Source organism: Capsella rubella, unplaced genomic scaffold (genome assembly GCF_000375325.1).
Source record: "Capsella rubella cultivar Monte Gargano unplaced genomic scaffold, Caprub1_0 scaffold_1, whole genome shotgun sequence".
Taxonomy (NCBI): Eukaryota; Viridiplantae; Streptophyta; class Magnoliopsida; order Brassicales; family Brassicaceae; genus Capsella; species Capsella rubella.
Window position 1 is genome coordinate 17,149,500 of NW_006238923.1, and position 13,940 is coordinate 17,163,439.

General features: G+C 34.0%; 4 protein-coding genes and 1 non-coding gene across 5 annotated transcripts; 3 read left to right on the forward strand and 2 right to left on the reverse strand.

The window, feature by feature from the left end:
- Window positions 1–101: 101 nt before the first annotated feature.
- Window positions 102–1,650, reverse strand: LOC17898732 (probable E3 ubiquitin-protein ligase RHY1A). The gene is made up of 3 exons (XM_006305412.2): window positions 1,297–1,650; window positions 977–1,161; window positions 102–690 (listed from the first exon to the last, which is right to left on the reverse strand). The coding sequence occupies exons 1-3, from the start codon at window positions 1,507–1,509 to the stop codon at window positions 342–344; spliced, it is 747 nt and encodes a 248-aa protein (XP_006305474.2). The 5' UTR covers window positions 1,510–1,650; the 3' UTR covers window positions 102–341.
- Window positions 1,651–3,501: 1,851 nt separating this feature from the next.
- Window positions 3,502–4,750, forward strand: LOC17900488 (glutathione S-transferase F14). Its single transcript, XM_006303549.2, has 3 exons — window positions 3,502–3,657; window positions 3,761–3,809; window positions 4,059–4,750. Exons 1-3 carry the CDS (start codon window positions 3,502–3,504, stop codon window positions 4,619–4,621), a joined length of 768 nt encoding a protein of 255 aa, XP_006303611.1. The 3' UTR covers window positions 4,622–4,750.
- A 477-nt stretch (window positions 4,751–5,227) lies between these two features.
- Window positions 5,228–8,599, forward strand: LOC17898609 (rootletin). Its single transcript, XM_006306687.2, has 5 exons — window positions 5,228–5,466; window positions 5,733–5,870; window positions 5,969–6,141; window positions 6,220–8,266; window positions 8,357–8,599. Exons 1-5 carry the CDS (start codon window positions 5,335–5,337, stop codon window positions 8,447–8,449), a joined length of 2,583 nt encoding a protein of 860 aa, XP_006306749.1. The 5' UTR covers window positions 5,228–5,334; the 3' UTR covers window positions 8,450–8,599.
- Window positions 8,600–8,831: 232 nt separating this feature from the next.
- Window positions 8,832–8,903, reverse strand: TRNAC-GCA. Its single transcript has one exon. It is a non-coding gene; the product is annotated as a tRNA-Cys (tRNA).
- Window positions 8,904–9,016: 113 nt separating this feature from the next.
- LOC17900350 (FAD-linked sulfhydryl oxidase ERV1) lies at window positions 9,017–10,851 on the forward strand. Its single transcript, XM_006305565.2, has 6 exons — window positions 9,017–9,260; window positions 9,658–9,735; window positions 10,065–10,112; window positions 10,338–10,402; window positions 10,481–10,558; window positions 10,656–10,851. The coding sequence occupies exons 1-6, from the start codon at window positions 9,060–9,062 to the stop codon at window positions 10,759–10,761; spliced, it is 576 nt and encodes a 191-aa protein (XP_006305627.2). The 5' UTR covers window positions 9,017–9,059; the 3' UTR covers window positions 10,762–10,851.
- The last annotated feature ends 3,089 nt before the right edge of the window (window positions 10,852–13,940 follow it).

A 13,940-nucleotide genomic window follows, 5' to 3' on the forward strand; every position in this document is an offset into this window, starting at 1 on the left:
GTTTGGAAGAGGAGACAAAGCTCTGAAAGTGCATGAAAACGTTATGTTGTTGAGGTTTACTCAAAAGCATAACGAAATTTTTGTTGGATCAAGATTTGGTATTGAAAAAAGAGGTTGCTTTGTAAACCAACAAGACAGACATTAAGAGAGAGATCTCAGTGAAGGTATCTAAAAAGATTCACACCAACAACACTATCAACGCTTGAGCTACCCCAATGGCACACAAAAACCGTTAACACACAAAAACACGTGACAGAACAACAACAAAAACACTCAAATGGGAGAACGAAACTCGAAGACGTGGCTATAAGTTGGGTAAAGAGTCTATTTACAAAGTCTTGTTATTCCTTAGCTATGGCTCTACGGCAGTAAGGACAATCTCCACAAGCTCTTAGCCAAGGGTTTAAGCAAGATGAGTGGAAACTATGGGTACAGGGCAAGGATATAAGCTTGTCGTCTTTAGTGAAACTCTCTAAACATATGCTACAATCTCTCATCTCGGTTTTAACCTCAGCTGAGCTAAAAGTTTGCTGGTGTAAACAGTTAATAGCATCTTGAGTAAGTCCTTGGGGTTTCTTGTTACTTTCATAGGTCACCTGATGCTCTTCTATTTGGAAAATTGGATCTCCGTCTGCGGAATGAAATGAGGACTCCCTTTGTTCATCTCCCAATGAAACTCTGTTGTTTCGACTGAGAAAAAACAAAGTGAAAACCATACAACTTCAGTACCCCCAAATTGTGAAAAGAAGTTCCAAAGAAAGATCTCACTAAGTAACAAGAATCTTTCTTCTTATGGAAACTCCTCAAGGAATCCATAAAACTGATTTTAAGGCTTACGTATTGACCAATTCTAACAAGAATCAAGAGGAAATCAAAACCAGAATCGTGATCAGACCAAAGCAATCGTCTTTAGATTAAATCTAAAATCACAGTAAGAGTGCACACATCAAGTAAAGCTGTAGAATTTTTCACAGACCTGTTGCTAGACAAAGAAACACCTCTCAGTCTTTCGAAAAGTCTTGCCCTTGCGAGCAGAACAGCTCCAGGGAGCCTCTCTGATCCACTTAGGTTTACAAAGCTGCTACTCTGAGTTTCAGTATCAGTACTGTCCGTATTCAAATACTGAGCAGTGCCTTGAACATCACGAATAGGTCTACGTTCCTTAATTAACAAATTAGGCGAGATTTTAATAAATTGTGTCAATTTTTTTTTTTTTTTTGGTAACAATGTGAAGAAGTTGGGTCAAATTCAGACAACTATACTACTGAAATCACTTTTTGGAGGAACGAAACTAACCGGAAGGTGACAGAAGCGTCGGAGACGCGGAGTGGGTCGCCGTAGAAGATCACAGCCGTCGGAATCATGACGTTGGTTATGGTGATGGGTACCGTGACGACGATGATGATGGTGCGAGTGGTGTCGATAAGAAGAAGTGTCGGATTCTAAATCCGGGTCGGATCGACCTGGACGCGATCTTCGTGTAGAGAAGAGCTCGGATGCGCTCGTCATGCACCGATCAATCACCGAATTCGTTATATGATCTCTGAAACTAGTGCAGAGGCGATGAGATAAGGAGGAGAGAGAGAGAGAGAGAGAGAGAGAGAGAGAGCGAGAGAGAGAGAGAGGAAATGTAAAAGAAACTGCAGTGAAGAGGTGACGTCATCCCACTCGTTGTTGTCTGAAGGAAGACATCTTTTCTAAAAACGGTGCCGTTGTAATAACAACTAAGGGAAGAAGCCAAATTTGTTTTGGGCCTATCCGAGTGAAGTCCACTAAGGACTAATATGTTGAATACGAGAACATGGTGTAAATGTTTAATTTTGACTGTAAATTTAGGGCCATGACCAAAACCTAAAATTTAACTATATTTTTAACCGCGGACTGTTCTTTAACTGTAACCGGACTGTTCTTCAAGTAACCGGATCGTAACTGTATTCACCGTTAGCCATAAAAATAAACTATTTATAGTTGGTAATCGTAACTGTTATTAACCGTAACCATATCAAAACCATTGGTTAACCGCATAACTAACCGTATGGTTAAATTTTTAAAATAAATTATCTCATTGAAATAATATTTTAAATAGATTAATGTGTTAACTAATAAATCTAATCCACTCTATTACTCATTTTTGTTAATAAAAAAAAGATAATTTAACTTAATAATTTTATAGCTTTATGACCATTAACTTTTTAATTTGTAAGTTTTTCTATTAAATAAAAATCATTGATTTAACTAATTTACTATAAAGTATTTGAACTATATAATTAATATATATTTCATATTTTAAAATAAATTATTATTTGAATATATCATCATTTAAAATTTTATTATTAAAGTAAGAAAATATAAAATTACATCCATGATGTTAACTATATTATAATCAAATAACCGTAACCATATATAATCGTAAACGCCTTATCCGTATACATAATGGTTAAGAAAAATATAACCGTTAACCAATAACTAATAAACCATAACTGCATTAACCATAACCGTGGTCATGCCTATGTGAATGCCAAATATGATAAAATTGAGTATTTTTTTTTCATAACAAATGAGAAAAGATTTTTCAGTTCGAAATATATAGTTTCCAAATATTTACATAATCTATGTAAAAACGTTACATGAAGTTAGAAAATGTATAGTTATTCTAATTTTATTTTTTCGTTTTTGAATCGAATTCATATGTCGAAATGCATTTTATAATAGGTAATGGAGCAATTATGGATCAACTACTTAACTCAAAGTCAAATAATCAATGTACTAGTTGCAGTCTTGCAGACTTGCAGTGGACAAGTTGGTTCTAGTTAAAAAAAGGTTCCCTCTTTAAATGAGTTTTTTTTATTGCCACTTTGTTAATAAACTCATTTAATTGGGTGTTAATTGAGTTAATTTCCCCCTTAATTTTATATGATTAATTATTCTGACAGACATGTATTTAATACCTAGCTAATGAGTTATCGGGAGATTGATTTTAAAAGAGTTTGTAGATTTCAAAAGTTTAGAGATTTTAAGATTCTCAAAAAGATTTGTTGATTCTAAAATAATGTTTACCCAGATTTTTAGAGTTTAATAGATTCTTTATATGATAGACTCTACAAATCCTTATGATAATTGCAGTATTTTGAAAGTTGGTTTTAATGACTAAATATGTAAAGAATCATTAAACCAATAACACTAGAATTTGATAGAATTGGAAAATCAATAAATACTCAACTTTTTGAATAACAAAGGATTTTAAATAGAATTACAAAATACATACACCAATAACAAGAGATTTTATTAAGAATCTAATAATCCGTACACCAATAACAATAGAATATTAAACTCTAAAAATCTTTAAAAGTCATTTTTCCAATAACCCCCCTAACTGTATCTTTTATCCATGAGCAACTCTTAGAAGGTTGAAAGGTTACTGTACTGATTTTAAAATATCTACTAGTTTCAAAAATTAATGGATATAAATACGGAGATAACAATCGGACTTGAGATATCACCATGGCTGATTCGAAGATGAAGCTCCACTGTGGCTGGTTCTTTTTAAATTCGGCAGCTCTCTTTGGTATCAATGAGAAAGGTCTTGACTTCGAACTTGTATTCGTTGACTGGATTGCTGGTGAATCCAAAACCAAAACCTTTCTCTCTACTCTCAACGTATGAACTCTTACACAACTCCTAACTATCACATTATACCAAATTTTAACTTCATATATGTTTAAGTACTGATTATCCTTCTCATTTATTTTATTATTTGCAGCCATTTGGTGAAGTCCCGGTTCTTGAAGATGGAGATCTCAAACTTTACGGTATGAATCTTGTTTTACAACTTGGATTTGAATAGTCTAACGTTTCTTGGAGGTTTTGCAAAAGGTTACATTATTATTACCTTGTCAAATGTTTCTATATATTAATATATGTTAGTTTGGTTAGTTTTTTTGCATGTGTTTTGCCATTTTGGGGTATGAAATTTTATAGTGTTTTGATTATCTATATATATATATATATATATATATATATATATATATATATATATATATATATATATATATATATAGAATCAAAGGCGATCACGCGATACTTAGCAGAGCAATACAAAGACACCGGAACCAATCTATTACCAGATGATCCCAAAGAGAGGGCAGTCGTGGGGACGTGGATGGAAGTAGGTAACAACAAGTTTCTTCCTATAGCATTAGCTCTCATTAAAGAACTCATTATAAAACCGTATCAAGGTTTAGCCACCGACGTCACATCAGTTGGAGAAAACAAGGAGAAGTTATCAGAGATTCTAAACATCTACGAGGCTCATTTAGGCAAGTCTCCTTACTTGGCTGGTGAAAGCTTCACTTTAGCGGACCTTCATCATCTTCCGCCGATTGATTACTTGTTAAACACGGAAGAAAAAGAGTTGAAAAAGTTGATTTATTCACGTCCCAATGTAGCCGCATGGGTTGAGAAGATGAAGTCGAGACCTGCTTGGTTAAAAACAGTCGTCATGAAAAATCACATCGTTGACTTGATGAAGCAACGTCGTTTGCCTAAAAAGTTAGACTCATCATCGGTTCATGAGTTTACCTTAATGGCTCAGAAAAGTGCGTTTGCGATGGGGAACAACTAATGAAAAGAAAATCAAAACTACAATGTTAAGTTTATTAACTAAGCACCGAATCAATAATGAGTCATTATGTATGGTGTTTATTTGGTTGTATATGTGTCATATTTATATTTTGGTTTTTAACATTAAGAGTATGCGTCAACTTGTAATTGATTGAAATCATTTATGTTTTTTTTTAATCCAAAACTATTAGTATGTGTTTGTATCAAAATAATCCAGTATATGATTGGTTTTAGCATTGAACTGAATTGAATCTATGAAGGTTATTATATACATTGAAAAGAAAAATTGTGTGCTATAATTATATACATTAGACTTTAGTGCTAGTTGAGGTATTTTTGCAAAGGAAAATTTAAGGACACGTGTTAACTCTTAAGCTTTGAGACTATCGTTACTATTGTGAACACACACACAGGAGATTATTCAATCGAACGGCTCCAAACGAACCGTTTGAGAGAGAAAAAGAAGAGTTTGAGTGGGATGTACTTTAGAAAAAAAAAAAAAAAAAAAAAAGCCAAATATCCCGTTGTAACGGCTACTTCCACATTTGTATATTTTCCCCCAATCAAAAAAAGAGAACTTCACCAATCAAATCTTTCTTCTCCTCTCTCTATCGTCTTCTCCAATCGAATCCTCTCCAAAGATTTCAACGCTTATCTGAGTCTTCTTCTTCGCTTTAGAGTAGGTTGATAGTTGATACAACAAATTTGAGGATAATGATCAAAGCCGCCATGGATCTCGGTTGCTTGGATTTGGGATGTCTCTCTTCACTCTCTGACAAGAAAACCGGCGCCGTCGGTGTTTCTGATCCTCTTCAATTCTCTTCTTCTCCTTCCAAATCTAGCAAGGTAACTCCAGTTTCGATTCACAGATCCAATTTCATTCCGATCTATCGATTTTGTTTTTCTCGTCTGATGCTTTTAGTAACATTGGATTGGAATTTCTTTCCTCCTGTTGAGTAGAAATTAGGGTTTTGGTGATTTAGACTCTCGTACAGTGGAATTGATGCTTAAGCATCCCAAAATTACTTGAATTCGATGATATCTCTTCACTATTGAAACTAGTCCTTAGAGGCTATTCGCACTTGATTCACCTACTTGTTTTTAAATTGCAGAACAAATCACCAAGAGAGACATCAGCGGTTAGGAAATCACAATCAAAGAGATCCGCTCAACGTAAAACATCACCTCTCGGTTGGTTCCCGAGGAGAAAGGGCGATTCCTACCTGAATAGGAAGATTAAGAAGCTACAGGTAACCTTTTTTATAGTTTACATACCTTCCACTGATTGGTAACTTACATTAGTTCAATCTGGAATATTGAATTTTGATTGTACGGTATTGTATTATAGGAGGTTGGTGGAATGAATCAGACGCTTGATGAGACTCTTGGCGACTCCAATCCACACTACTGTAAAATTGTAAGGGAGCAGATGGCTGTCAAAGATGCTGCAGGTAAAGCCATGGAGCTTCGTAAAGCTGCTCTCGTTGAAGCATCTTGGTGTAAAATACTTCGAGCTGCTAGGTAATTTAGCATCTATAAGATTTTTTTGTGGTACCTCTTTTATCTTTTCTAATTATAGGGTTTATTTCCGGTTGATAGGATTCCATGTACAGAAGCAGAAACTTTGATGGAGAATGCAGAAAAGGCTGCTGTGGAAGCTTTTGAAGCGGCAACTGCAATGGGAGTGATAATTCATGATAAACCAAACAGCTCAAGGAAACAATATCGTATCGAATCATCAGGAACACATGGAAGGGGATCTCCTACTCATACCGTTACTGCGTCTTTTGAAACTGCGTTTGATGTAGATAAAGAAGTAGCTGCTGTTGTAAAAACTGCATTTGCTAGGCTTGCAAACTCCCCTTCTCTCAGTAAAGCTGAGTTTAAAGACCTTCTGAAGAAGATAAGCGAGAATCCTGATGTGCGTGATAATCATGAGATCACTGAGTTGTCTTCAGAATGCGACACAGAGTCAGATTCTGAACTCGGCATTCTACACAAGGTTGATGAAGAAGTGGCTGAATGTGAAGAGACTTCGTCTTTCAAAACGAGACAGCTAAAAGTCAAGAGGCGGCAGTCCTTTGGGAAGATTAGCAGGGAGAAACTGCTGGATATGATGCTTGAGAGGCTTCAGGGCTTACAAGAAGATCAACTTTCAAGTCTTGCCTCTGTAGTAGCAACTTGTGGTTTAAATGAGGCCTTGGCTGGAGTTGGTAGCCACAGGGAGCAGAACACAAGCATCGAATCAACTGTTTCAGACCATGGGAATTCTTCTTCAATGGATATAAGATCAAGAAGAGATTCTAAATTTGGGACCATAATGGAAGGAAAAACAACAGGGAATGGAACAGATACAGAGATTCCGAGTTTGGACAAGTATCTAGTGAAGCATATGACCAAATTAGAAAAAGAAGTCTGTGAAGCAAAAAGGGCTTCAAAGGACCAATCTGACAAAGACAGAAAAGTTCCTCAAGGTGTTGCAAGTGATCCTGTTCCAGATTTGGGAAGCATCCTTGTGAAACATTCTTCAAGGCTTGAGAAGGAGATCGAAGAAGCCAAGAAAAACGCAGGAATGAATTCTAGAAAGTACCAAAAGAACTCAAGCAGAAACAAAACTTCAATGGATCCTATCCCGGACTTGGAAAGTTTGCTAGTGAAAAAGCATGTTTCGGGATTGGAGAAGGACGTTCAAGAAACTATAAGGAACTGCGGAAGTATGTATGAGAACGTGAAGAAGCCAGGAAAGAAAGAGAGTTCGTCTGAAGTTCCCAGCCTGGATAGTTGCCTGGTAAAACATGTCTCCAAGCTAGAGAAAGAAGTCCTAGATGCAAAGAGGAGAAACCAAGAAGATCTTGAAGCAAGAAATTTAGAAAGTGTTTCAGGTGGGCTGGCTGAAGAATTGGGAAAAGAAAACGTGGACTTGAACAATAAAACTGAGGGTCATGAAGAAAGCTTAGACAAGATCTTGGTCAAGCCGACTCACAGGTTGGAAAGAGAAAAAGCTGCATCAGAAGCAGTCTACGGAAATCGGAGGATTCAAAAGAGAAAACAAGCAGCAAAAACAGAGTCAGATTATGAGAGTTTGGACAAAATTTTGGTGAAACATGTTCCAAAGCTAGAGAAGGAGAAGCAGAGATTCAAAACTGGAGCAGATAAGACGGAGAACTCAATGAACAATGACGAAGGTAGCTTGGACCAAACACTGGAAAAACATAGCCAGGGACCTGAAAACATGAAGACGGCAAAACCAATTCTTACCAGACAACAAGAGAGGGATATAGAAATACAAGAAACTTGGGGTGGTTTAGGCCTTGGGGAGTCAAAGAACAATAGCCAGAAGAGACTTGAAAGCAAGAAAACAGAAGCTACAGATCATTTGGGGGAAGACAAAAGACCGGTCCTTTCTAGACGACAAGCAAGGGACAAAGAAATGCTAGAAGCTTGGGGTGGTTTAGGACTTGGGGACTCAAACCTGTACCAAACAGTTAATAAGCATAAAACGAAACCTGAAACCGAGAAGGTAGAGAAAGCAGCACCATCATTAACAAGAAGACAAGCAAGGGATAGAGAGATGCAAGAAGCTTGGGGAGGTTTAGATCTCGGGAACTCGATTCGACCGAGTGTGTCAAAACTTGAAAGAGAGAAGGTTAGTTTCTTTCTGTTGCACTTCTGTTAATTTTTATTAACACAACAAATCATTTGAGTTGGTTTTGCTTTTTGATTCTCTCATTCGCAGGCTGCGTGGATTAAGGCCGAGAAAGAGGAAACCAATCGAGGAAACCAATCGAGGAAACTAATGTCCAACGGAACAGAACATAAGAACATATAATTCTTTTTCTTTTAACAAATGGACAATTAGATCATAAGGATCTTAGCTAGTTTCAAGAAAATATTGTGTAAATTTCATTTGGTAATAACTGATGTAGAGTGTATGTAATAAATATTTCTTTTGTAAGGGACCAATTTTTAAAACAAATTACATCAATGTGTTGCTCAAATCAGATAGATAACAACTCTTTGTGTGCAAAGTAATATTATCACGGACAAAACTACTAAACCATTCTGCAATTTGCAATGAATCAAATCACAGATTCAGAGTTCAGAGGTATTGAAATTGAAATTATCATGCGGAAGTAAACCATAATCAAATAAATTATATGCCGTAAAGATAAACAAAAAATACCTTTTCTTTTACAGCAAAAAAAAGAATAAGGGCCCAACCGGGTTCGAACCGGTGACCTATTGATCTGCAGTCAATTGCTCTACCACTGAGCTATGGACCCAATTGGCTTATTAAGTATTTAATAACATTTTTATATGCCAAATTCACATTTCCAGACGAGAAAAGCAAGAAACAAAAAACTTCCGAACATTTGAACAACACAGTCCTTTTTTTTTTTTTGTCTGCAGTGAATTCTGAGACAAACAAAGAAAAGAAAATGGGTGAGAATCCATGGCAGCCACTTCTCCAGACCTTCGAGAAACTATCAAATTGCGTCCAAACTCATCTTTCCAATTTCATCGGCGTTAAAAATACTTCTCTTTCGTCATCCGCAATCCAAAACCCAATCTCCTTGGAGGATTCTTCTTCTCCACCAATCGCGACCAACAGTTCTAGTCTTCAAAAACTCCCTTTCAAGGTACGAATCTATTCCGGGTTTCGATAAGTTTTCGGGTTTTTTTTTTGCGGCTTTCTCAAAACCTTCATCTGCTTATAGATATTATCACCAATGTGTTCGATGAAATTCCCCAATGAACCCTTTCTACCTTTTCTGGGTCAAAAGACTCAGAACTCGTCTCTCTTGGGCTAATTACGAAACATATAGCTCAAAGTTAGATGCTTTATTTCATATCCGTGCTCTTTTCTAAGTAAATTACTACTGGTATACACTATCTTGATACATGATGATTTAGAGTTCAAGTCCTTACTGATAAAGATATCGTGAGTGTTATGCGCCCTTTTCATTTCAGCATTAGATTTTGTTGATATGAAGATGATGTAACATGTACACCAAACTTAATGAATATGCTTTACAGGACAAGTCTACAGGTCCTGTGACTAAAGAGGATCTTGGGAGAGCTACATGGACATTTCTGCACACTCTTGCTGCGCAGGTTGAATTTTCTTTGTTTGTTTTTCTCTCAAATTAGTCGTATTTTATTTTTCGCTCGAACAGACTTAGAGGTTCTTTTGCGTATTATTTGATTGTTTATTGGCAAGTCTTTGGGCGAGTGCTCTTTGATTCACTTTTGGTTCTTGCTCTGTGTGCATTGGTTTAACAGAAGTGTGAAACAAAGGATTTTAGTTTAATTTTTGTCATTTCCTTACTTCTATCTTATTACCTTGATGAGACCTCTAGCAGTTTTGTAAGTAGATGTTTGTGAATTGGTTGAACTATAGTATGTATTGTATTCTTAATGAATTGTTTCTTTTTTCCTATCAGTATCCAGAAAAACCATCAAGGCAGCAAAAGAAGGATGTTAAAGAACTGGTACAACTCTTCCTGCCCTAGTCTATTATCTTATTTACTTTATAGACACTACAATATTAGATGAAGTTGAAATTGGTATTAGTGAACTAGGAAGCTAGAATTTTCAGCTTGAAACTTCAAAAAATCTATCAAGGCTTAACTTTTTCGATCAACCATTCTCAAGAACCTGCTCTCCCGAAGTCTTCTCCTTGGAAAGCTAATAATGAACCACTTCAAATTCTGTAGATGTCAATACTTTCTCGAATGTACCCTTGTAGAGAATGTGCGGATCACTTCAAAGAAATCCTAAGGTAATGTTATCTTTTAGCTCATTGCAACTTACTGTAGCGTATTTTGATCACTCATTCCCTCGGTTCCATTCATGATAGATCAAATCCCGCACAAGCTGGATCTCAGGAGGAATTCTCGCAGTGGCTTTGCCATGTACACAACACCGTAAATAGAAGGTAAACTGAAAGCAGATTAATGTTTATATAGTGAGGTTACTAGGGAAGTATTCTTGTATGCCTCAAAGCAGTGTGATTCTAAATCTTGTTTTTGCAGTTTGGGGAAATTGGTGTTCCCTTGCGAGAGAGTGGATGCAAGATGGGGCAAGTTAGAGTGTGAGCAGAGAAGTTGTGATCTCCATGGAACTTCTATGGACTTTTAGACCCATTTATTAAACTACTTATACTTGTATGAAATTTTACAACAGCAAAAAAGAGTATAAACTGATTTATTTACAATCCTTTTCCACGAATTTCAATTAAATAAAGACTCGAAAAAATGTAGGTAACAAATGTTAGTTGATAGAGATGTTGGACTGATAAAATTGATAATTGACAGTGGTAAGTGGTAACTGGTGAATTATTTATCATTTAGTTAAGTTAAATAATTACAAAAAAAAGTGTCGATTAACTTGAAAACTGATTGACGGATTAACTGAAAAAAAATGATTAAGAAAATAATTACAATTGAAATGCAAACATTTATAAATATCAAATTGAAATGCAAACATTTATAAATATCAAATTGAAATGCATATATCATCTATAGTTTTTATAGTTTCAGACTTCAGTGCCTTCTATATATGTGATGAAACGTTACCTCTAAGAAACTTGGGAACAACCCAAAAAAACAAATCAAGTACTTAAAATATCACATCTTTAGTGTTGATTCAAGGGCACGCATAATTAGATCATAATAATAATACTAAAATAATTACTTAATTATGATGGATGAATAATTTTATACTAATATTTTTATACACCAGCTCTCCCATGTGTATCATGTTTTGTGCAAACCCCATATTTTCAAATAATCGAGTAAAACCATTGAGTTATGAGATGCAAGATCATAATCTCAAGAAACTATATACTTTTAATTTAATATACAGAATATTCTATATGGGGATTAACTACAATTTTGTATTTCTCCATTACACTTATTAAAGAAACTATACAGGAATGTTGTATACAGTGAGTATAACAATTATTACAGAAACAATACATGTTCATTATCTTATAAATAAATAAAGTGAAGATCCCTCTTGAAGGAAAAAAAAAAGCTTTTTGAAGAAGAATGTGTTGGGATTAAGTGGAAAGGATTGTTCTAAGTCTGGAAAGCAAGAAAAAGGTAACAATATTAAAATCATTTTTGTCAAAAAGGGTTTATCTTAAATTATTTTAATTACTTTCAAAGTTGGCTAACTAATAATACTGGTCTCTCAACTGAATATATATAAAAAAATGATTAGTCAATAATCTAATGGAGTATGCTTCAAGTCACATGATCTTAAGAAACTTTGCTAATAAACAATTTAATACTAAATCCATAAATGAACTTTATTAGAAAATAATGATAAGTAGATAGATATTGGGGTCTTAAGTCTTAACAAGCTTACTAATAAATTTTTTTTTAAAAAAAAACCTACCACAGTATGTGTCATGCGTGTATAGTTATATATCAGACCTAACGTTAAGAATTTATATAAATGAATATATTTTTAAAATAAATTCCAACTACAAACAAGTAACCCAACAATGACATCTAACGAATAGTCTAGTTTGCATCGTGATCATCTTGTGTTATTGACATATAAGTTAAACTACATTTTAAACTTTTAAGCTAAATGTTTCAAGGTTGTTTCAAAACTAAAAACTAAAACTAAACTAGACTTACATATAACTTTTGGTTTTAAGAAATTGCTTCATCCACATTTCAGTTAACAAGTTGCTAGAAAGGGCACATATGATTTGTATATTGAATAGAAATGAAAACTTAATAATGCAAATAAATAAGAGAAAATCATTACACTGTACGCTATTGCTTTTTTTGTGTAATGAAGTTGTCAAAGTAGTTAGAAGTGTGTTGTGTGTTTTGTGTATGTGTGTGTGAGAAAGAGAGATTGGTCTTTATTCTTTAAAGGCCTTTTTCCAATTAAATATCAACAATCAAAGAGATGTCATCCTCTCACCTTATTCCACAATATATATATATTTCTTGGTTTAAGTGGTTTAACCATAATTTTTATTTTTTTTATTTAGTTATAAGATTAAATGATCACACAATTTATATATGAATATATATAGATTACTTAACTGTATATTTTGATACTACAATACACTTATACACAAATCTTCAATTTCGTTCACGTACTACACAACAAGATGAACACAATCCATGTATTCTACTTTCGAATCGATTAAGGTTAATTACCACTTTTTTGGTAACATAAACTTATTTGTTTACTTGTAGTATTAAATATTAACATGCATATGATATATAATGGATATCATAACGTAAAAAAAAACCTTCAAAACAACTATGTTTGTGTAAAATTATTGTCTCTATTCAATAAATAAATAAATAAATATAACAAAAACTAAGAACATAATAATATTTAAAGTTTAATGATAGAAAATAATATTATGATCATCTAGTCGAATAACACAAGTCACCATGTTATCAAATAGTTATTTTGTTGTTAACATATTAGAATGTTTATATGATACTCGTAATTACAATGTGGTCCATACTTGTAAATACGATGTCGAAATAGATAAAAATAAAACATATAATGGCTAAAAGTTAATTATAAATTAAGAGAGTAGTTTAAGAAAGCTTTGACTCTAAGCAAAAATGACTAAACAGGGACTAACTAATACTCACTCCAAAGCAAGAAATTTTTTTTAATTAATGGGAAGCTAAAAGTGACATTACATCTCTTCTGATTTCTCAACTAAGTATTTCCTTAATTAATACCAATTTGCACTATACAACATACATTACTTTGCTTCAAGATAAAATAGGTACCCCCCTAAGTAAATTGACCTTAACATAGTTGACTACATATTGACCGTAGACGACCAAACCCAATCAAAGAGTAAACAAACTTATATTTCTTATTTTGTATAATACAATTCGGTATGGATCTTAATCATGTACGTTCTACACACACATCAATATCTCTACACGATGCGTCAAAATTAACTTTTTTTTCTCGTAATGAACTAAATTAAAATTCTCCTCAAACATGTGTATAGTATTTGGGGTTAATTGAATCGTTACTATATATATTTGGAAACGTAAGAATTGGATAATGCCAACGACGTATTTGATTATCAGCTTTCATAGTTGATATATTTTAGAATTTAGTTAATTATTCTTCACTAATTTTATTTTATTTTTCTATCTCTGTTTTTATTTTATTTTTATATACGTTATTATTTACATATTTGCGGGTTAAGATAAGAGATTAACTAATTGGAAGCCAAGGAATGATCTGTTCAGTAAAAGAAAGCCAAAAAGTAATCTTCTCTCAATGACAATTCTAAGAAAAGTATCAAT